General features: G+C 38.5%; 1 protein-coding gene across 1 annotated transcript; it reads left to right on the plus strand.

Moving 5' to 3' along the window:
• Window positions 1-6,251: 6,251 nt before the first annotated feature.
• pttg1ip.1.S (pituitary tumor-transforming 1 interacting protein, gene 1 S homeolog) lies at window positions 6,252-14,242 on the plus strand. The gene is made up of 7 exons (XM_018237862.2): window positions 6,252-6,389; window positions 10,631-10,683; window positions 11,552-11,660; window positions 11,911-12,016; window positions 12,788-12,853; window positions 13,495-13,541; window positions 13,865-14,242. Exons 1-7 carry the CDS (start codon window positions 6,314-6,316, stop codon window positions 13,906-13,908), a joined length of 501 nt encoding a protein of 166 aa, XP_018093351.1. The 5' UTR covers window positions 6,252-6,313; the 3' UTR covers window positions 13,909-14,242.
• Window positions 14,243-18,847: the final 4,605 nt, after the last annotated feature.

Consider the following 18,847-nt stretch of genomic DNA (forward strand, 5'->3'; position numbering starts at 1 on the left):
GGGGCATCCTTCGCCCCCTCATATGCGAACCTATACATGGGCCGGTGGGAGCAGTGCCACGTCTATGGATGTGCTAACCCCTTTCGTGATCACATAATTTGGTATGGCAGGTACATCGATGACCTGCTATTCATATGGGACGGTCCTTTAAGTTTAATTGATGAGTTTCATCATTATCTCAACGTAAACCAACACAATCTTCAACTATCACTTGAACACCACAAGGAGACAATCACTTTCTTAGATTTAACTTTAATAGGGAACACAAGTACTAATTCTATAGACACTGAAATCTTTAGGAAACCCACAGCAGGCAACACAATTTTAAAGTACAACAGCTGTCATCCTAAACACACTTTGAACAGTATTCCTTACAGTCAGTTTGTTAGATTCCGGAGAAATTGCAGTCAAGAGGCCATATTCGATCGTCAATCACAACATTTAGGACATAGACTACAAGAGAGAGGATACCCTAAACATCTCATAAGAAATGCACATGAGAGAGCCAAAACAGCACCTGTATTGGGGAAAGAGAAAAAAGAATTAAGAAGGTCAACCCAGGATTGTGTAGACCAAATTGGGCCTGACAAACGAAAAGTGTTTTTTGTCACTGAATACAGTGAGGAGTATGGCCATATCTGCAAGATTATCAAAAAATATTTACCTATATTAAATAGTGATGCAAAAATGTCAGAAATCCTGGCCCAAACCGAGGTTAAATATGTCCCAAAAAAGGCTCCTACTTTAGGTAGTATGTTGGCACCGAGTCTAGTCTCATCGGTTGCACCCAATGTGGCAGAAAATTGGTTAAAAGTAAAGGGTACATACAAATGTGGGGCGAATACCTGAAAGACATGCCAAGTGATTTTTACTGGGCCGGAGTTTAAATCTAATGTATCAGGGCAAGTCTTCAAAAATAGTAGCTTCTATAATTGCAACACTAGGAATGTTGTATACTTACTTGAGTGCAGTCACTGTAACAAGCAGTATGTGGGCCGTACATCCCGCATGCTGAAGGAAAGGACAAGGGAACACATCAGAAGTATTACCAATAGAGAGGAGAACACCCCGGTTGGCAGGCATTTCAAAACATGCTCACCCAATGGTCTAAAAGACCTAAGGGTGAAAGTTATTGAAAAGGTACGGGTTCCCATCAGAGGTGGTGATATTATCCATAGACTAAACCTCAGAGAGGCTTTTTGGATCCTCAAACTGGATACAAGGATCCCGAACGGTCTAAATTACAGACATGACATTAGCTATTTGTATTAAAGGGATGAACACAGGGACCCCCATTGAATTAAGAAAGCTTACCGTGGATGGACGTATTCAATAGGTTGTATCTAAGTAGAACCTTTCTCCAGCCCCCTCGTTGTAAATGACGCTCACTAGAGGGGTAATATATCTGAATCACCTTCTCCATAAGAGCTGCTCCGACAGTTTGTTTGGTTTTTAATTAATGAACACTGTTTCCAGGAAATCCTTTTAACTGTTTCATTTTATTTTAATTGTTTCACTTTGTTTCAGTTTTTAATTGATTTAAATAAAGATGCAATTTTATTAAGAGCCCACTAGAGGGCATTATCACCTTGTGTATAAAAAACCCAGCTGTAGCAAGTGAACTGCTAACCTATGACTAAGGGATAACTCCCGAAACGCGTTAGGTTTTTCCAGCAGGAACTCCAATAAACCCCATTTTAAGAAGTGCCGTCTGCCTTTCGAGTCTTTGTTGTACTACAAGGCAGCTATCCTACAACAATTAGCAATGTGGAATCTACCCACAAATCATAAACACTGGCTCGCCATAGAGCAGGAACAAGCATATCCTCTAACTCTCCAACAACTGATTTGGACTGAATCCCCTATGAAACTAATAAAAGATAAGACTCTGTATCACACCACAGCAACAGCTTTAAGAATATGGAATCATCTCAAATCTAACAACCAAATACACACCTTCCCGGCAAAACAAACACCTATCAGAACAATGGAAACAATGATACCTGATTTATCCATTAAAAACTGGGAAAACCTAGGGCTAACAATATTGGCACAATTGTTCTCTACTGATATCCTAAAAACATATACAGATCTACAAACTGAATTCCGTCTCCCGAAACAGGATCATCACAAATATCTCCAAATCCGACATCTTCTAAATACATATCAAAAAAACATACATCGACAACGTACGCCTTTTGAACAACTATGACCTACTTGCTGAATCTTTGTGTTAGTTATTTGTGGTTTTTATAAAATTGAAGTATAATGTTCCTGTCTCTAGTGTTTCAGTCTGGCAGTGTTCCAAGAGCATTCCAAACTGTTACAATTTGCTACATTTATTTTATACAATTAGTTGATACATTTCTCAGCAGTATCTGTGGAGTATTAGCAACTATTGTATCCATTCTAACAGCTGCCTTTAATGAAGCTCATGGAGTCTACTCAGCAGGGACAAAGATAACAAATAGATCAACTAAATGTATCAATTTAGAACAGTTAAAGGGTCTGCAAACCCCCCCCCCCTCCCAGAGCTAGTTTAGAAGGTGAAAATTGAACTTTTACACTGCAATATTAAAAAGATGGTCACAAATATAAAATAGAAAGTAATTGGAAAAAGTCTTGGTTTCAGATAGATCGCCAAAATAAACTGAACTGAAAAAAGTGTTTGAAGGTGAACAACCCCTTTAATAAATCTCTAAAACATAACTAGAAGTAAATTTGAGTGGAATAGTTGTATTTAACGTTCCAAACTATTGGCTAGAATTGCTCCATTAATTTTAAAGAAATAGCTATTGTGCCATTTAGAACAACCTTTGATAAATTATATTCTAAAAATCCAATTAGAATGACTAGAAAGTGGGTGAGTTTTTCTGTGGTGAGCTCTAATCTCACACATTGATAAATCTGCCCTTAATGTTAGCAGGTTCACATCCACTCAAAACTCAAACATTTCTAGTTTTGAGTTGAGGTCCACGGATGTTATGCTAGGTATGATGAAGACACAGCATTTCTCATAGTTTAATGTGGTAAGCAGCAGCAGGTTAAAGGACATTTGTATAACTAACATGCCACATTAAAGAATTAAATTATTTATTGAAGGGGAAGATCACATTTACATTGTTTTTTAAGGTATAGAAGGATCTATTTTAAGGAACATAACCATTTCTCTACATCATTTTTTATTTTGCATGTTTTTTGAATTTTTAGGATTGCAGTTTTTTCTATTTTATTCATGCATCTGACTATGTTATTTAACAAGCAGTGTCACTGACCCCAGCACACAAACAAACAAAAAAAAACAGATTCACTGTGACTGGTCAATCACATTATTTTGATTTTTTTTTCCTTTTCTTGGCCTCAGCCATTGACTTCTAACCTGCTAACTACAGGTATGGGATCTGTTATCTGGAAGCCTGTTATCCAGAAAGTGCTGTATTATGGAAAGACCGTCTCCCATAGACTCAATTTTATCCAAATAATCCAAAATGTTTCCCTTTTCTCTGAAATAATAAACCATTCTTTTGTACTTGATCAAAACTAAGATAGAAATGAAATTCAAAGTTTTGTAACAGTAGATACACCCATTTCATGTTAATAATGACTGACTGTGTGCAATATTAAAGAAGCTATGCTTTACAAGCTTATTTTGGTTTGTGACATTGTGCTTTGCAAAACCAACTGTGTGAGATTTTTTGCTGTTTCATGGTGGATAGACAGGTTTTTATGGTTTCTTTATGTAACATTTAGGGTTAGAGTCATCAAAATATGAGAGCTCGGCACAGAAAAACTCACTTTCTATTCATTCCTATGGGATTTTTAGAAATGCATGTATCAATGGGTGAAAACACGTAAATAGACTTTTAAAATCTTACAAGATGAATAATAAGGGGCAGATTTATCAAGGGTTGGATTTTGAACTGTAAAAACCTTCGAAATTCGACCATTGAATGGCATTACTTCGATATTCGAAGTCAAAGGTTTTTTTTATCGAATTTGGCCTTATTCGGTCGAAGTAAAATTGTTTGTTCGTACGATTTAATTGATCGATCGATTTTGCTTCGAAGTTTTTAAATTCAAAAATTCACTTCGACCCTTAGTAAATGTGCCCCTAAGTGTGTGAGTCTTTAAGTAGTGAGCGGAAAACTCACATTTTGAAAAACCTGACCCTAAGGGGTTTACCAAAGTCCAAATTTATCTCAATATTTTCTGGAAAAAAAACTCCGACCAAATCCGCACGGGTTTTCTTGGGCTAATTTATAAATAACTATTTAAATCAAATTGGGAGCAGAATCAGTAAATGCTATTAGTGAGCATGTTGGAGACCTCTAGTGACCAAAGAGAGGTAAAACCACAATCTCAATAATTTCTCCAAAACATGCTATTCAATAAAAAATATATATATATTATTAAACTACTGGTGTGAATAAAATATATATTTTTTATTGAATAGCATGTTTTGGAGAAATTATTGAGATTGTAATTTATAAATACACTTTCCCGAATTTTTTTTCGGATCTTTCATTTGATTTTCATGATTTTTTCAGATTTTTCACCCAAAAACTTCGGGGTATTGCCAAAAACTCAGGGCACATCAAAAAATCATTGGGACTTCTCCCATTGATTTATATGCCGGATTTTCAGATTCCTCTGGGTTTAATATACAGTATTCTGAAAAATTCGTGATCTTTTTTAAAAGTCTGATTTTATTTAAAAAAATCACATATTTTTCGTGATTTTTGCATTCGGAGTTTAGTAAATAACCCCCTTATTGTTTTGTGTATTTCAAAATGAATGTTGAAAATGTAGGATCCCTGGCAACTTTACCAACACCGGATAGTCAAGCTATCCTATCAAGATCAAGTACTGCTACAAAATGTAACTTGATTACATGTATGGGAAAATAAATATTGCTACATTACAAACAACAATTAGGGATGCACCGAATCCACTATTTTGGATTTGACCGAACCCCTGAATCCTTCGTGAAAGATTCGGCCGAATACCGAACCGAATCCGAAGCCTATTTTGCATATGCAAATTAGGGGTGGTAAGGGGAAAACATTTTTTACTTCCTTGTTTTGTAACAAAAAGTCATGCGATTTCCCTCCCTGCCCCTAATTTGCATATGCAAATTAGGATTCAGATTCAGTTTGAGCAGGCAGAAGGATTTGGCCGAATCCGAATCCTGCTGAAAAAGGACGAATCCTGGCCGAATCCCGAACCGAATCCTGGATTTGGTGCATCCCTACCTGTGGCGAAAATTTTGTGATGTCACACGCAAGAGCAGAACCTCTCCTCAATCTGATGCCACAGAAACAGCAACGTACCTGTGCACATCGAACTGCTGATGTCACTTGGATTTTTGCCAGCAAAATTGTCAGAAATTGTGGGGAATGCGTTAAACGGACAGGAGACTGGGGGAAACAGCCTAAAATCTGGTAACTTAATAAAGCAAAGGATAGGGTCTCCAAATAGTAAGTGATTACTCACCACATAGAGGAAGAGGCCCAGGTGCACCGCCCTGAGCCCTTAGCACGGGAAGCAGACAAACTGAAAATTCTTTGGAGCAGGCACTCAATAAAGGCAATCTTCCACCAGGCAAAGTGAAAAAATAGTTTATTGTGTCCACAGCCTTATGCGTTTCGTGTTACATACACGTAATCATAGGCTAAAATCTGGTAACTCCTGATAACATCATGGGAACTAACAGCTCTGCATTCTAGATAATAGGTTCCATGCCTGTAATGCCATCCAGACTTAAGATTTCAGCACAATTGCATCTGCCCTGCATCTACACAAAGTTTGATGCACTGCACCCTTGCAACCACAATTATGCTGGAATTATCTGGAAAATGCTGCATTGTGCTCGCTGTAGCTCAGTGTCAAGCACATAATTATAGAGAAAGTACAGCCACTGCCACTATATAAGGATGAAGTAGGAAATTAATTAAGGGGTCTATATTGATTTTGGGTTGGGGCCCATCAACGTTATAACTCCTCTGATCACTGTTACTGAAACACTTCTTCCAAACACACAGAAGTAGAAATTGCACTAACTTCTTGTTCTTTTGTTTTATGTAACAAATCAAACATTACACATATTATCGTAAACACCTAACACAACGCAAAACATAATTTGGACAAACTAAGTAAGTAGAGCTATGGGCAGCAGAGCTGTACGGTATTTACATGTATGGGGCATCACGTGACGTAGGGTTGTGTGTGCTGGGTCACGTGTTGTGGGCGGAGAGTGACAGGCCCTTGAAGGAAACAACAAAACTCTAATAGGAAAGTCTGAGTGAGTTCTAACATGGAGCTGGAGCACTGCGTGAGTTTGTCAGTGTGCTTGGTGCTCGGTCTGGCAACAGCCATGGCGGCGGACACAGGTGAGAGCATTCGTTTGTACGAAATCTTCCTCTCAAGTAGTGGACTGCATTTTTGTGGTGTAGGGAAGGCGAGAGCGTGCAAGTTAGATCATAAACATCAGCACATTCTATCTGTTGCCATTCAGCCGTGCTTACACTGCATGTTTGAGTATTGAGCAACCTGTACTTCATTCTGCTTTTAAAGTTTCACAAGTGCTGCGGAATTCTGGGTTCTGGGTTGTAGTTCTACACAGAAGGAAGCAACATCTTCTGGGGCTTATTGTATGAGAGGGATTGCTAATGCTGGGAAAGCCTATAGCAAAGGTGCCGAGCTCCTGGCAGGCAAACTCCTCATCACTTTCACCTGTACCCATAATGCTTTGTATTGTGTTGGAGTTTATTTGGCAGCAATGGCTATGGGAATGCTCCATCTCATGGGAAATGACCCATTAACAGCCTCCCTTCTGTACATATACTCTCTCATGGCTTACTTGCAGAGTAATGAGAGCCTGGATAAATGGATTTACAGTAGGGATGCACCAAATCCAGGATTCGGTTCGGGATTCGGCCAGGATTCGTCCTTTTTCAGCAGGATTCGGATTCGGCCAAATCCTTCTGCCTGGTCAAACTGAATCTGAATCCTAATTTGCATATGCAAATTAGGGGCAAGGAGGGAAATCGCATGACTTTTTGTTACAAAACAAGGAAGTAAAAAATGTTTTCCCCTTACCACCCCTAATTTGCATATGCAAAATAGGCTTCGGTTCGGTATTCGGCCGAATCTTTCACGAAGGATTCAGGGGTTCGGTCAAATCCAAAATAGTGGATTCGGTGCATCCCTAATTTACAGAACGCATTTTAGGACATTGTCAGGGGAAATCATTGTCCTGCATGCGCTGTCCTAAGCAAGAGGAATGCGACATGGCATGCTTTTTTACTCTCCCATCTCCCGAGGCTGATGTCACACCTCGCTCCTCCCTCCTCAGCCGTCAGCTCTTGCTCCTCCCTCCTCAGCCATCCGTCCTGGGTCCTCCCTCCTCACTCCTCCCTCCTCAGCCATCCGTCCTGGATCCTCCCTCCTCACTCCTCCTTCCTCAGCCATCCATCCTGGGTCCTAGCTTCTCTCTCCTCAGTTGTCGGCTCCTGCGGCACTTCATTTTCCGAAGTTGCCTCACGAGGAAACTTCGAGCGACTTCGGAAAACAAAGCGCGGTGAGTTCCATCCCGCTGGCGATTTTTAATTATGGCCTGCCTATGGCCTGCCAGGGCGACTAATCTCCCCTAATCTGCCCGTGTGCCCTTACCCTTCAAGAGTAAAAAGGTTTCTGGCTGCTGGGTCAGTGACCTTCTTTTGAAAGCTGGAAAGAAGAGAAGAAGAAGAACTATGCCATTTTATCCACCCATGGTTTTGTACAGCAGTTCATTGATCTAAATACATGTTATATGGAAGCTCTGAGAAGTACAGGTCTAGTAAATAGTCTAGAGCAGGTGTCCCCAACAATTTTTACCCGTGAGCCACATTTAAATGGAAAAAGAATTGGGGAGCAACACAAGCATTAAAACAAGTCCCTGGGGATGGGGCTGTGATTAGCCATTTGGTAGCCCCTATGTCATTGATCCCTGTCCATTGACTTGTGAGCCACATGTCGCTCACCCCTTTCTATTCCCTGGTGTTGCCCTCTCTGTTTATAAATTCAGAATGAAAGAGCCATTGCTATATGTCTGCACCGCCAGTCACAGCTTGATTAGAAGTACATAAGTGCTGCCACTTCAGGTATTGACACCTATTCCAAATCCCCCTATGGAAACTGCACTAGTCAGTCAAGCACGTTATATAGACCTATCCAGTTTCAAGAGCCAAACAAACATTGATGGGTGCAGTGCAAAACTGCTTTCTTTAAAAAAAGAAAAACAGTGTAAACCAAGAGAGCTGAAAAGCAGGAAGTAGTGTTCTGGCTATTATGTTACACATCCAGTCACTCCAGACTTTATACATTACATTTTTGCCAAACTAACTATATTAGAAACATTTTTTATTTTGCACGGCCTATCTATTTACCCAGTTTTTATTTTTACACTGAACAATTCCTTTAAAAGAGTATCCCTTTAAATCCGCTCGTTAGAGCGTTTTTATATAATCTAATCCCATGACTTTCTCTTTCATGTTTCTTCTTGTGCAGTCATGAGACTTGTATTCATTGCCCTCAGTGCAAAGGGGAAGTATGTGCCTGCTAATAGAACAAACACGTGGGAGAGTAGAGAGAAAACTGAATGAATGAAACAAACTGGTGTGTGCTGTACAGTTGCTATAGGTGCAATATGTGCGGTAGATCAGTGAAAAGAAAACATAGCATAAGTGGAATTTGCATAGAAGTGACGTATACATCTGATTTCCATACAACTCCTTAGAGATGATGAAGGTAATGAGCAGTCAGAATTTTTTAAACCCTCTACTTCCTGATCCTCAAACCAAAGTTTGACCTGCACTTGGCCTGACTCCTCTCTGAACATTCATACATGGGTGGGATCAGTCACGGATTGGCCAGCACTACATTATATCACCAAAGGGGCGGGCCCTGCTTCAAATTTAACTCTCCACCTGCCAAACCCCCACTTTTGGTCTCTCCTGTGTTCTTAACCTGCTCAATCACTACTGCCCACCACTTTAGTCAGACAAACAGTGTTGCTCAGTGGGCTCTTAGCAGCTGTTGAGAAGCTATGTGGTTGTCACAAATTATCAAGTAGAAAATGAGGTTGGCCTTTAATATACGCAGATGCTAGTTGCACTGATGTCTGTGCTGCCATGTAGTAATTATCTGTATTGATTACTAATCAGCCTTATAGTGTGACAGTTCTATTCTATGTGTACTGTATATTGTGAGTGATCCCTAAGCTCAGTAAGTGACAGCAGCTCAGAGCATGTGCAGTGAATCAGCAGAAAAGACGATGGGGAGCTACTGGGGTATATTTGGAGACACAGATCTTTACTGCTAAAGGGCTGTGGTTGCCTTATGCTGGTGCAAAAGCCCAAAACATAATGTACAACATTTCTAGCCTACTTCTTTAGTTCTCCTTTGTGGGAAGTAAACCAGGGAGTGTAGTATTTGTGCTCTTACAGCACATGTTATTCAGTCATATGAAAAAGTTTGGGAACCCCTTTCAGCCTGCATAATAATTTTCTGAACAAAAATTTTAGTGGAGCAGTATTCAGTTGTATGAAATTAAATCAAATGTGAAAAACTGGCTGTGCAAAAATTTGGGTACCCTTGTAATTTTGCTAATATGAATGCATGTAACTGCTCAATACTGATTACTAGCAACACCAAATTGGTTGGATTAGCTTGTTAAGCCTTGAACTTCATAGGCAGGTGTGTCCAAACATGAGAAAAGGTGGCCAATTGCAAGTTGTGCTTCTATTTGACTCTCCTTTAAAGAGTGACAGCATGGCATCCTCCAAGCAACTCTCAAAATATCTGAAAACAAATATTGTTCAGTATCATGGTTTAGGGAAAGGCTACAAAAAGCTATCTCAGAGATTTAAACTGTCAGTTTCAACTTTAAGGAATGTAATCAGGAAATGGAAGGCCACATGCACAGTTGCTGTAAAACCCAGGTCTGGCAGGCCAAGAAAAATACAGGAGCGGCATATGCAGTGAGAATGGTTACAGACAACCCAAAGATCACCTCCAAATACCTGCAAGAACATCTTGCTGCAGATGGTGTATCTGTACATAATTCAAACAATTCAGCAGCACAATTTGCACAAAGAACATCTGTATGGCAGAGTGATGAGAAAGAAGCCCTTTCTGCAATCACGCCACAAATAGTTGTTTATGGTATGCAAAATACCATTTAGACAAGCCACAGTCATTTTGGAACAAAATTGAGTTATTGGTCATAACAAAAAGCGCTTTGCATGGCAGAAAAACACAGCATTCCAAGAAAAACACCTGCTACCTACTGTCAAATTTGGTGGAGGTTCCATCATGCTGTGGGGCTGTGTGGCTAGTTCAGGGACTGGGGCCCTTGTTAAAGTCGAGGGTCTGATGAATTCAACCCAATATCAACAAATTCTTCAGGATAATGTTCAAGCATCAGTCACAAAGTTGGTGTGTTTACTTCAGAAACACAACTATAGTTTATATAAACAAGCTGCTGTGTAGCCAAGGGGGCAGCTACAGTATAAGGTGAAACATAAGGTGTGATGTTTTGAAATCCTTCTCCTACCATGTTTCCAGTGATGCCCTGTTGTTTATTTTGCAGAATGCTCCCTAATGAACAACACAAGCTGTGATAAATGCCTGCAGAATGTCAAGGTAGGTTATGCTAATTTTAAAGAAATCTTTATAGGACTTGTTGTTCATACTTACACAATGTATTCGCCATCTGTTATACTCTGTAGTACTAATTATACATTCACTTTAAATTGCCATGTGTGAATGAATAATGAAGTAAGTGTATTTGGAATCAGTTGCTAATTATTCTCCAAGTTCAGTTATCAGAAGAATTCTATGGTATTATTCAGTGCCACGTTTGCCACAGGGTAAGAAGCCTTGGTTCAGGCAACCACTGTACCTTGGTTGATAAAAAGCAACAAATATATCACTCAATCAGGCAACAGCAGCCCAGAAACAGCCATGGTCTTATTTGTAACATTTAATGCACACTCTGCTGCAACAGGGAAGTATATAAAATATGGCCTATTTGTAACTACCATAAATATTCAGTATTTGACGTTGTCCCTTCTTGTGCAAACGGCCATGTTTGTTGACATGCATATGCATAATGAGCAAGTCTCTCGGTGCACTCATGCATGTGTGTTATGTGGGATCTGTAAATGCATCTCTCGGATAAATGTCATGCATTCAACACTGAAAAGCACCAGGATAAACTTTTAAGGTGCTGGCACACTTAGCTATTCAGGAAGATTAGTCGCCCAGCGAGGAGTAGAGGAGATTTGTCGCTGGGCGACTAATCTCCCCGAATAGCTACGTGTGCACATTACCTGTCCCATGTTGCCCTCAAGTCTGTGTTCCAACTAGCACACAGAGACAATACCATTTACATCCTTATTTGGAAAATAATTAAAATAAAATTGTATGAGTTTTTGTGTTTCTTTTGAAGCTTCGATGATGCCTAAATTGCTATTTCAGTTACAATAACATTCTTTCTGCTTTTTTCCAGTGTCTTTGGTGCAATACAGATTCTAAGTGTGTGGATTATCCAGTTAAGAATGTCCTTCCTCTGTCATCACTGTGTAAACTGCAGGATGCCCGCTGGGGAGTTTGTTGGGGTGAGCTTGTCAGATTGAAACAGTGTTGCTTCGTGTATATGTTGATGTTTGCATATAATGATGCAGTGGAGTCGGACTTCTGACCCACTATAAAACAAACTTGGCTTTTTTTTGCGTTTTTTTATGCACTAAAATTTATAAAATGAGTTTGAAATTTGGATTTTGGATATTAAAAATAAAATCAGATTTCTTATAAAATGCAGTTCAGCTGCGCAACACAAACTCTAATATTCTAACGTCTAATTTTCAGTGAATTTTGAAGCCATGATTATCACTATGTCTGTTATTGGTGGAACCCTTATTCTCTCTCTGGTCATTTGCTGTTGCTGTTGCTGCAGAAAGAAGAAGCCAAGAAAGCAAGTATCAGGAGAATCTAAACAATATGATAAGGAAAGATTATATTGTGCAAAACCAGTTTAACTTGTTCTGGTGTTTGAGATTATTCAACACAGTTCAAAGATTTGTTGATCTATTTGTATTGCAATTCTCGAATACATTTCTCTCATTCTTTAAACATATTTCCTAATTAATATTTTGAGCCTTTCATATTTTGCCATTGTATGAATTCTCACTCAATAGGGTATTTTTCCATTTAAAGGAAAACTATACCCCCAAAATTAATACTTAAGCAACAGATTGTTTATATCATATTAAGTGGCATATTAAAAGAATCTTGTCAAACTGGTATATATATTTAAGTAAATATTGCCCTATTACATCTCTTGCTTTGAACCACCATTTTGTGATGTCTCTGTGCTGCCTTTAGAGATCACCTGACCAGAAATACTACAGCTCTAACTGTAACAGGAAGAAGTGTTGAAGCAAAAGACAGAATTCTGTCTGTTAATTGGCTCATGTGACTTAACAAGTATAGTTTGTTAGGTATGTTCGTGTGCACAGTGAATCATATGATCCCAGGGGGCAGCCTTTATTTTTTAAAATGAAAAATTTCTATTTATGATTACACAATGGCACGTACTACTAGAAAAGTATATTATTATGAAAATGGTTTATTTACATGAAACAGGGTTTTATATATGAGCTGTTTTATGCAATATATTTTTAGAGAGACCCACATTGTTAGGGGGGTATAGTTTTCCTTTTAACATACATTTTATTTTTAACAGTACTAGCCTGGAGGATGAAAGGGCATTTAGACAACAAGAGCAAAGGCAAGCCCATCAGGAGGAAAGGTAACCAGAGGCATAGTTTTGAAATGGAAATATTGAGATGTACATCTATATTTTTGGTACAAGGGCTTTGCTCTTGGTATATTAAGCAGTTCCTAACTGCCTAACCTATAAAAAAAAGTATTTATCTATCTGTTTAACTTCTAACTCAGGGGTGTCCAAACTTTTGGCTCGCCGGGCCACATTGGAAAAAGAAAAATTGTCTGGGGCCACACATGAAATACACAAACACGTTTGATTTGTAAAAGTAAAGGAAATACACAGAAAAGAACTACAATGCCAGTTGGATAACCAGATGGAGCTATACGCTGGAATATGGGACACCTAGATATTAAATAGACGTATTATTATATTATTATTACTAACTGGGCAATGGGCAGAGTCCCCCCTCCTCCAATTTCCTCGGGAAAGAAGCGTTTCAAGTTTTGGACACCCCTGTTCTAACTACTATCAATTTTAAATGTGTTCATTTTATTTAATAATATTGCAGTCAGTGAATTATGTAAAACATCTGTAAAGTTCTGCAATATCTGTTTAACTATAGCAACATATTCGGAGCACCAGACTATTTGGTTTGATCCACATTATCTATTCTGTTGCTAGAATATACTGTATATCTAACATGAGTTTTTTTTATATTTCAGGAGGGCTGAAATGAAGACTCGCTATGATGAAATAAGGAAGAAATATGGTAACTTGAATTCTATTACACAGCACAAAAATATGATCATACATTTGTTAGATGCACAACATAGTTGAGGCACGGACAGTTTTTAGAAATCAACTACTGAAAAATGAAATACCCTCCTTCTGTTATCTTTAAAATATATAGATTTTTCAACACATGGAACTTCTGTTTAGAACATTTAACAGTTTTTTTTATATTGTTGATAGTTCAGTGTAACTTTTAATTGTAGGGACTCCATAGTGGACACCATTACTAAGAATACACTGTAACTGAACAAACCCATCAGTTTGACCATTCCACTCACAATTGTTTCTCTCCTTCTCCAGGTTTATATAAAGAAGATAACCCTTATTCCAAGTTTGACAGTTAGGTTGGTGGCAGCGTCCAGGAAACTATCAGTTGAAGTCAGGACAACTATAAGTGTACAGAATCATTCCTAATCTTTTGGCACCTTTAAAGCCAGAGATGCAAGTTTAACCAGAAGCTGCTCCGTTCTGTATCTATAGCTATAATTTAACCAGCTTGACCCAAATACTTGTGTTTCTTCAAGTTTAACCCTTTTCTGAAGAATATTTTTTACCTTCGTATTTTTTCTAATTGATAATCACACTAAACACTTTAATTCATGTTTAGAAGTAGCCATATTGCTGCCATATGAAGTACTGTCCTATAATATACTTATCCAATAAAACCTTTAAAATGTATAGTGTAACCAGTCATTTCTCAAAGGCAAAAAGCAAAAATGATGTTCTTTTTTACATTTAAAACCTTTTACAGACACAACTGATACTCTTGTGTTGTTGCAAGCAAGGAAAATAAATGGAAAGTATAAGGTTTGCTAAGTCACATAAACTTACATGGAAAAAGTGTTGCTATATTAAAATGGAATTTATTCATTGTTTTTGAACATAAACATGGTTTCTGTATGTGATTTTGATATCTAACCTATGTTTTAGTTCCAAAATTCATTTGGAAACTGACAGTCCTCAGACCTGATGCCACAGGACTCAGGGATTTATACTCCATCTGTGATCAATATGAGAGTTTCTGAAGGATTTAAAATGGAACAGATATAAACATCTGAAAAATGATTTTCAGAAGATTTTGCTTCTAGGCTATAAGATCAGAATAATACCCATTTGCTATTGGTCAGTTTTAAATAGGACAAAGGCAAGATGTGAAGGTTTGATTGTAAAAAAACAGAAGTACAATATAAAATAGCAGCTTATGAGTCCTGTGGCAAATTGGCATCCCTTGGGCAATTTTATGGTGTATTTGTAGAAGAGAAATGTGATTGGCAAATATGTGGCAATGCTAAAATGATGTGAGAGATGCCAGACTCTGTTCTGTAAAAGTAAAAATCGAAGGCCAAAGCAAGTGCTACAAGAGCAGAGGTCAAATGCAAGTCCTACAAACTGGCAATTGCACCATGCCATGCAGAAGAGCAAGAAACTGTGATGGGGGAGATGAATTGGGCTATGTATGCAGGTGTCCTGTGTCAATCACTTGCAGGAATTTCACTTATTTCCATGATATCAGTATTGGTTGGTTTGATTGCATTTTGTAGTTATGCTATTGAACAAACCAATTGTGTGCCTTTAACTCCAGTACTGTCCTTTTTGGGGACAATAAATATGTTTGAGTTAAAGCCTCTTTATGAAGGAGAAACTGTCTGAACCATACCTGAAGATATAAGCTTGTGCATGACCTTCCGAAATGCACATCTTTTAACTGAAGATGTGAGAACCTTGTTAAGGGGAGGTCTAGAAACTCTAGTAGGTACCCATGAGAGGTAATTTGCACCCATGGGTCCTGCACCTGTTGGTTCCAACCACCCAAAGTTTATTTGGCAGCTGCTTAGGTGTATGTTTATCCAGGTTCTCGGCTGTAGACAAAGAGGATCCCAGTTGTGATGCATACCATTTGCTGTCTGGTCTTCTGATTCTGGTGAAAGGGATGTAATTTTGCCTTCAACTGGACATGGGTTTTTTTTTGCTGCCACAGAGTGCTCTTTCCCCCTTTCACCTGTGAAATATTTTTTTCCTGCTCCTCTCTAAACAATTGCTTTCCAAAAAAGTGTAGGCTGACTGGTGATCTGTTAGAAGTAAGGTTTGCAAACCAGGTTTTAAGCCAAAGGAAATGCCTAGAAATTATTTTTCTACATGGCAAATAATTTACTAGTAGGTGTAGTAGAATAATAGAAAACCAACAGACCCAGCAGTCATGACATGCATGCTGCTGATTCTGTGTAATTGAATTATTAATTGAGGCTTGTTCCAAATAATAGCAGTGTTAAAAGTAATAACAGCTTGTTCCAAATAATGGCAGTGTGGAGTTCAACTAGTGAGCTCATTCAGTCTGTGTAAAAACAGTCAATTATGGCCCTTATTTAAGGAAGGAAGCAAATGTTGTGCATGTTGGTTATAGTGCATTTCTCTCTGACAATGGGTCGACATTGTTTAGAACAGTCTACCTTGAAATTTGATTGGAGAGGGGGATAGGCTGCTCAGCTAAAATATTCTCAAATGCTTTAAAATTGCAACCAAACCCCTGAAAGACGTGGAAGAAAACTACCATTCGAATGGATAGAAGAACAGCCAAAATTGCAAAGACTCAGCCAACGATCAGCTCCAGGAACATCAACATTTTTTTTTTTTTTTACATAAACAAAGCATTCCACAGATTGAAAGGAAAAAGATTGTCTTTGTAATTGCAGGGACCAGTTCCCCAACATCACAGTGTTATTGAAAGCCTCCCTTACCTTGTTCCATGGTGAAGTAATGGATTCTGGGGGAATTGTATTACACTGTGAGCCGAAGGGTGGTGGGGATATAGTCTGCCTACAGGCAGAGTAGGACACATACAGGCAGAGTATGTCACTCACAGGCAGAGCAGGGCACACACAGGCAGAGTATGTCACGCACAGACACAGCATGGCGCACACACAGCGAGCATAGGGGAGGTAGAACAGAGCAAGAGACCGGGAAACCCATCAGGACCACTCTAAGAGTACTACATACAGTGACACAGTGCTGGTGCCCCATTAACATTTTGAATAAAATGTGAACAATGTGGGCAGTTTGAGTCTAGGTATCAGGTGTGAACAATACAGGGGATTACAGTCTGAATTTGATGTTTAAACAATGCAGGGGCCAGTTAATCTCTGTAGTGATACCATTTAAATCTTACACATGGTAAGCAAACACAGTTGGTAGGTGGGGGGGCCCACGCGGGCCAGCAGTTGGACAGCCCTGTTCTAGAATGTCCTATTCTTAGCAATTTTAATAGTTTTTTTTTTTTTATAGTTTAAATATTTGACTTCCTCTGCTGCCTCTTTCTACCTTTTAGATGAAGTTCGCTAAACACAGCAGCCAAAAGAGATTTAGTAACAATGTGCAGTGAAACATTTAAGATATAACAAAAACAATTGCAACATCTTGACATTGATTAGTCACTTCTAGAACCAATTTGTAGGTTTTTTTCAGGATACTATGGCAACACTACAATAAACAAAATGCTTTTAGAAGTGATAAAAAAAAGAAAATTAGCAATTTGTGCATAGCACAAAACCTAACTTGACAAGCTGCCCCACAGAACAGAAAGAAAAAAGGATACATTTGCAATATATCATTCACTTAAGAGGCTTCTAAGGATTTATTGCAAGTTTGTAATGCTTAGAGGTCAACAAACATCTGTAATCATAAATACAGTACAACTCTGCTTCAAAAGTAAACAGAAATTCTGACTTTTCTTTATTTTGTAGAAAGAATACATTAACCAGAAAGTACAATTTAAAAAAAAAAAGTGGGAGGGAACCACACTATAGACACCTGAGCATCATAAATCAAAATATTAGTGACCAAAAGAGGTGTATTTTGTATCTGTAAATCTGTAAAACTAGCATAAAGGGAACCCTGTAGAACATTGTTGGAATAAAACGAACGTGCAGTACTTAAGAATCTCGTTTGCTACTGCACACTGCTAGAAACAGCACACCCAGATATTTAAGCTACAACTTCAATAAAGATTCTTAAAGGGAATGTGGAGACTTTAAAACCATTTTTGGGCACACCCATAATTTGCACACTACAGCCAGAACACCAAAAGTTCCAATGAAATGGCTCACTGCTAAAGCGCACATGCCCTCAGTTTTTTTTTTATTAATCTGCAACTGAAATATTTTCCTGGGAAATGGATACAGAGCAGAAGCAGTGAGCCATTACTGATTATTGAAGTGTTAAAATGTTAGCATTCACACACCTAGTTTAATTTGCAGAATGGCAAAACCTCTGCTGCTATCAGCATGTAAGAAAGCAGAAACTGAACCACTAGCATTATGATTTATGTCTCACATAAAGGCGGCTAAAAACGGTTAGGCCAACCAACCAGAGCAGAATTGTGCTTCAATCTCTAAATCCTATTCAGCAGTGAAATATAGCAACCCAATGTCTTGCCTCTTTTGAAAGATTTTTTTTTTCAGATTAAGTACCTGGGTATATATATATATTTATAAACAACCCTTGCATTCCTTTGATAATATTTAAGTGAAATACATAGTTTAGCAAATAAAAGCACATCCCCTCCCATCTGCCATTACTGGTATAACAACTTTGTTTTTTTTTACATCTTTCAGTTGCCTGTGTGGGCAAGCATTAACTTTTGCATGTCACAGAATATGCAAGACAACACACTCTGGCATGGAACTGGCTCAAAAATTACTCAAGAAAGGATCCAATTATTTACATCTGAAGATACAGAGGGGGAAAAACTAAACCAAACTGCTGTAAACAAAACAGAACTGCACAAAAAAACAAAAAAAGCCTGAAAACTTTCAGCAGAGAAAGACAATGCTTCAAATTGGCCCTCTTTACAACTTCTGGCACGTTCAGCTGGAAAAGAAAACTGCATTTCTGATTGACTATCATCCTTGGGAGAGTCCGCCAACATTTTCCGAAGTGTCGTGTGATCAGCATGTTTGTTCCATGTTACTATTTAACAGCAAATCCAAGGGGCATGTAGATGAGAAATGAGGCATATGGAGGGAATTTGAGCTCCTGCCATACTGGAGATTGAGCTGTTCAGCTGCTTAGCACACACCTCCTGTCTGTTGTTGAAACACATCAATGGTATCTTCATCTTCCATCTCCAGCTATGGGTTTAAGAAACGTATATAAAAATCAACCCGGATTATGAAAAAAGATATACTGTGCAAGCAACTGTACATAAAGACTAGTACCATTGCAATCAGTTTCACTGGTGAGATTCCAAAATGCAGTTTAAGAGAACAAACACCCCCCAATAAGAAAATC

The sequence above is a fragment of the Xenopus laevis genome, chromosome 9_10S (assembly GCF_017654675.1).
Source record: "Xenopus laevis strain J_2021 chromosome 9_10S, Xenopus_laevis_v10.1, whole genome shotgun sequence".
Lineage (NCBI taxonomy): Eukaryota > Metazoa > Chordata > Amphibia > Anura > Pipidae > Xenopus > Xenopus laevis.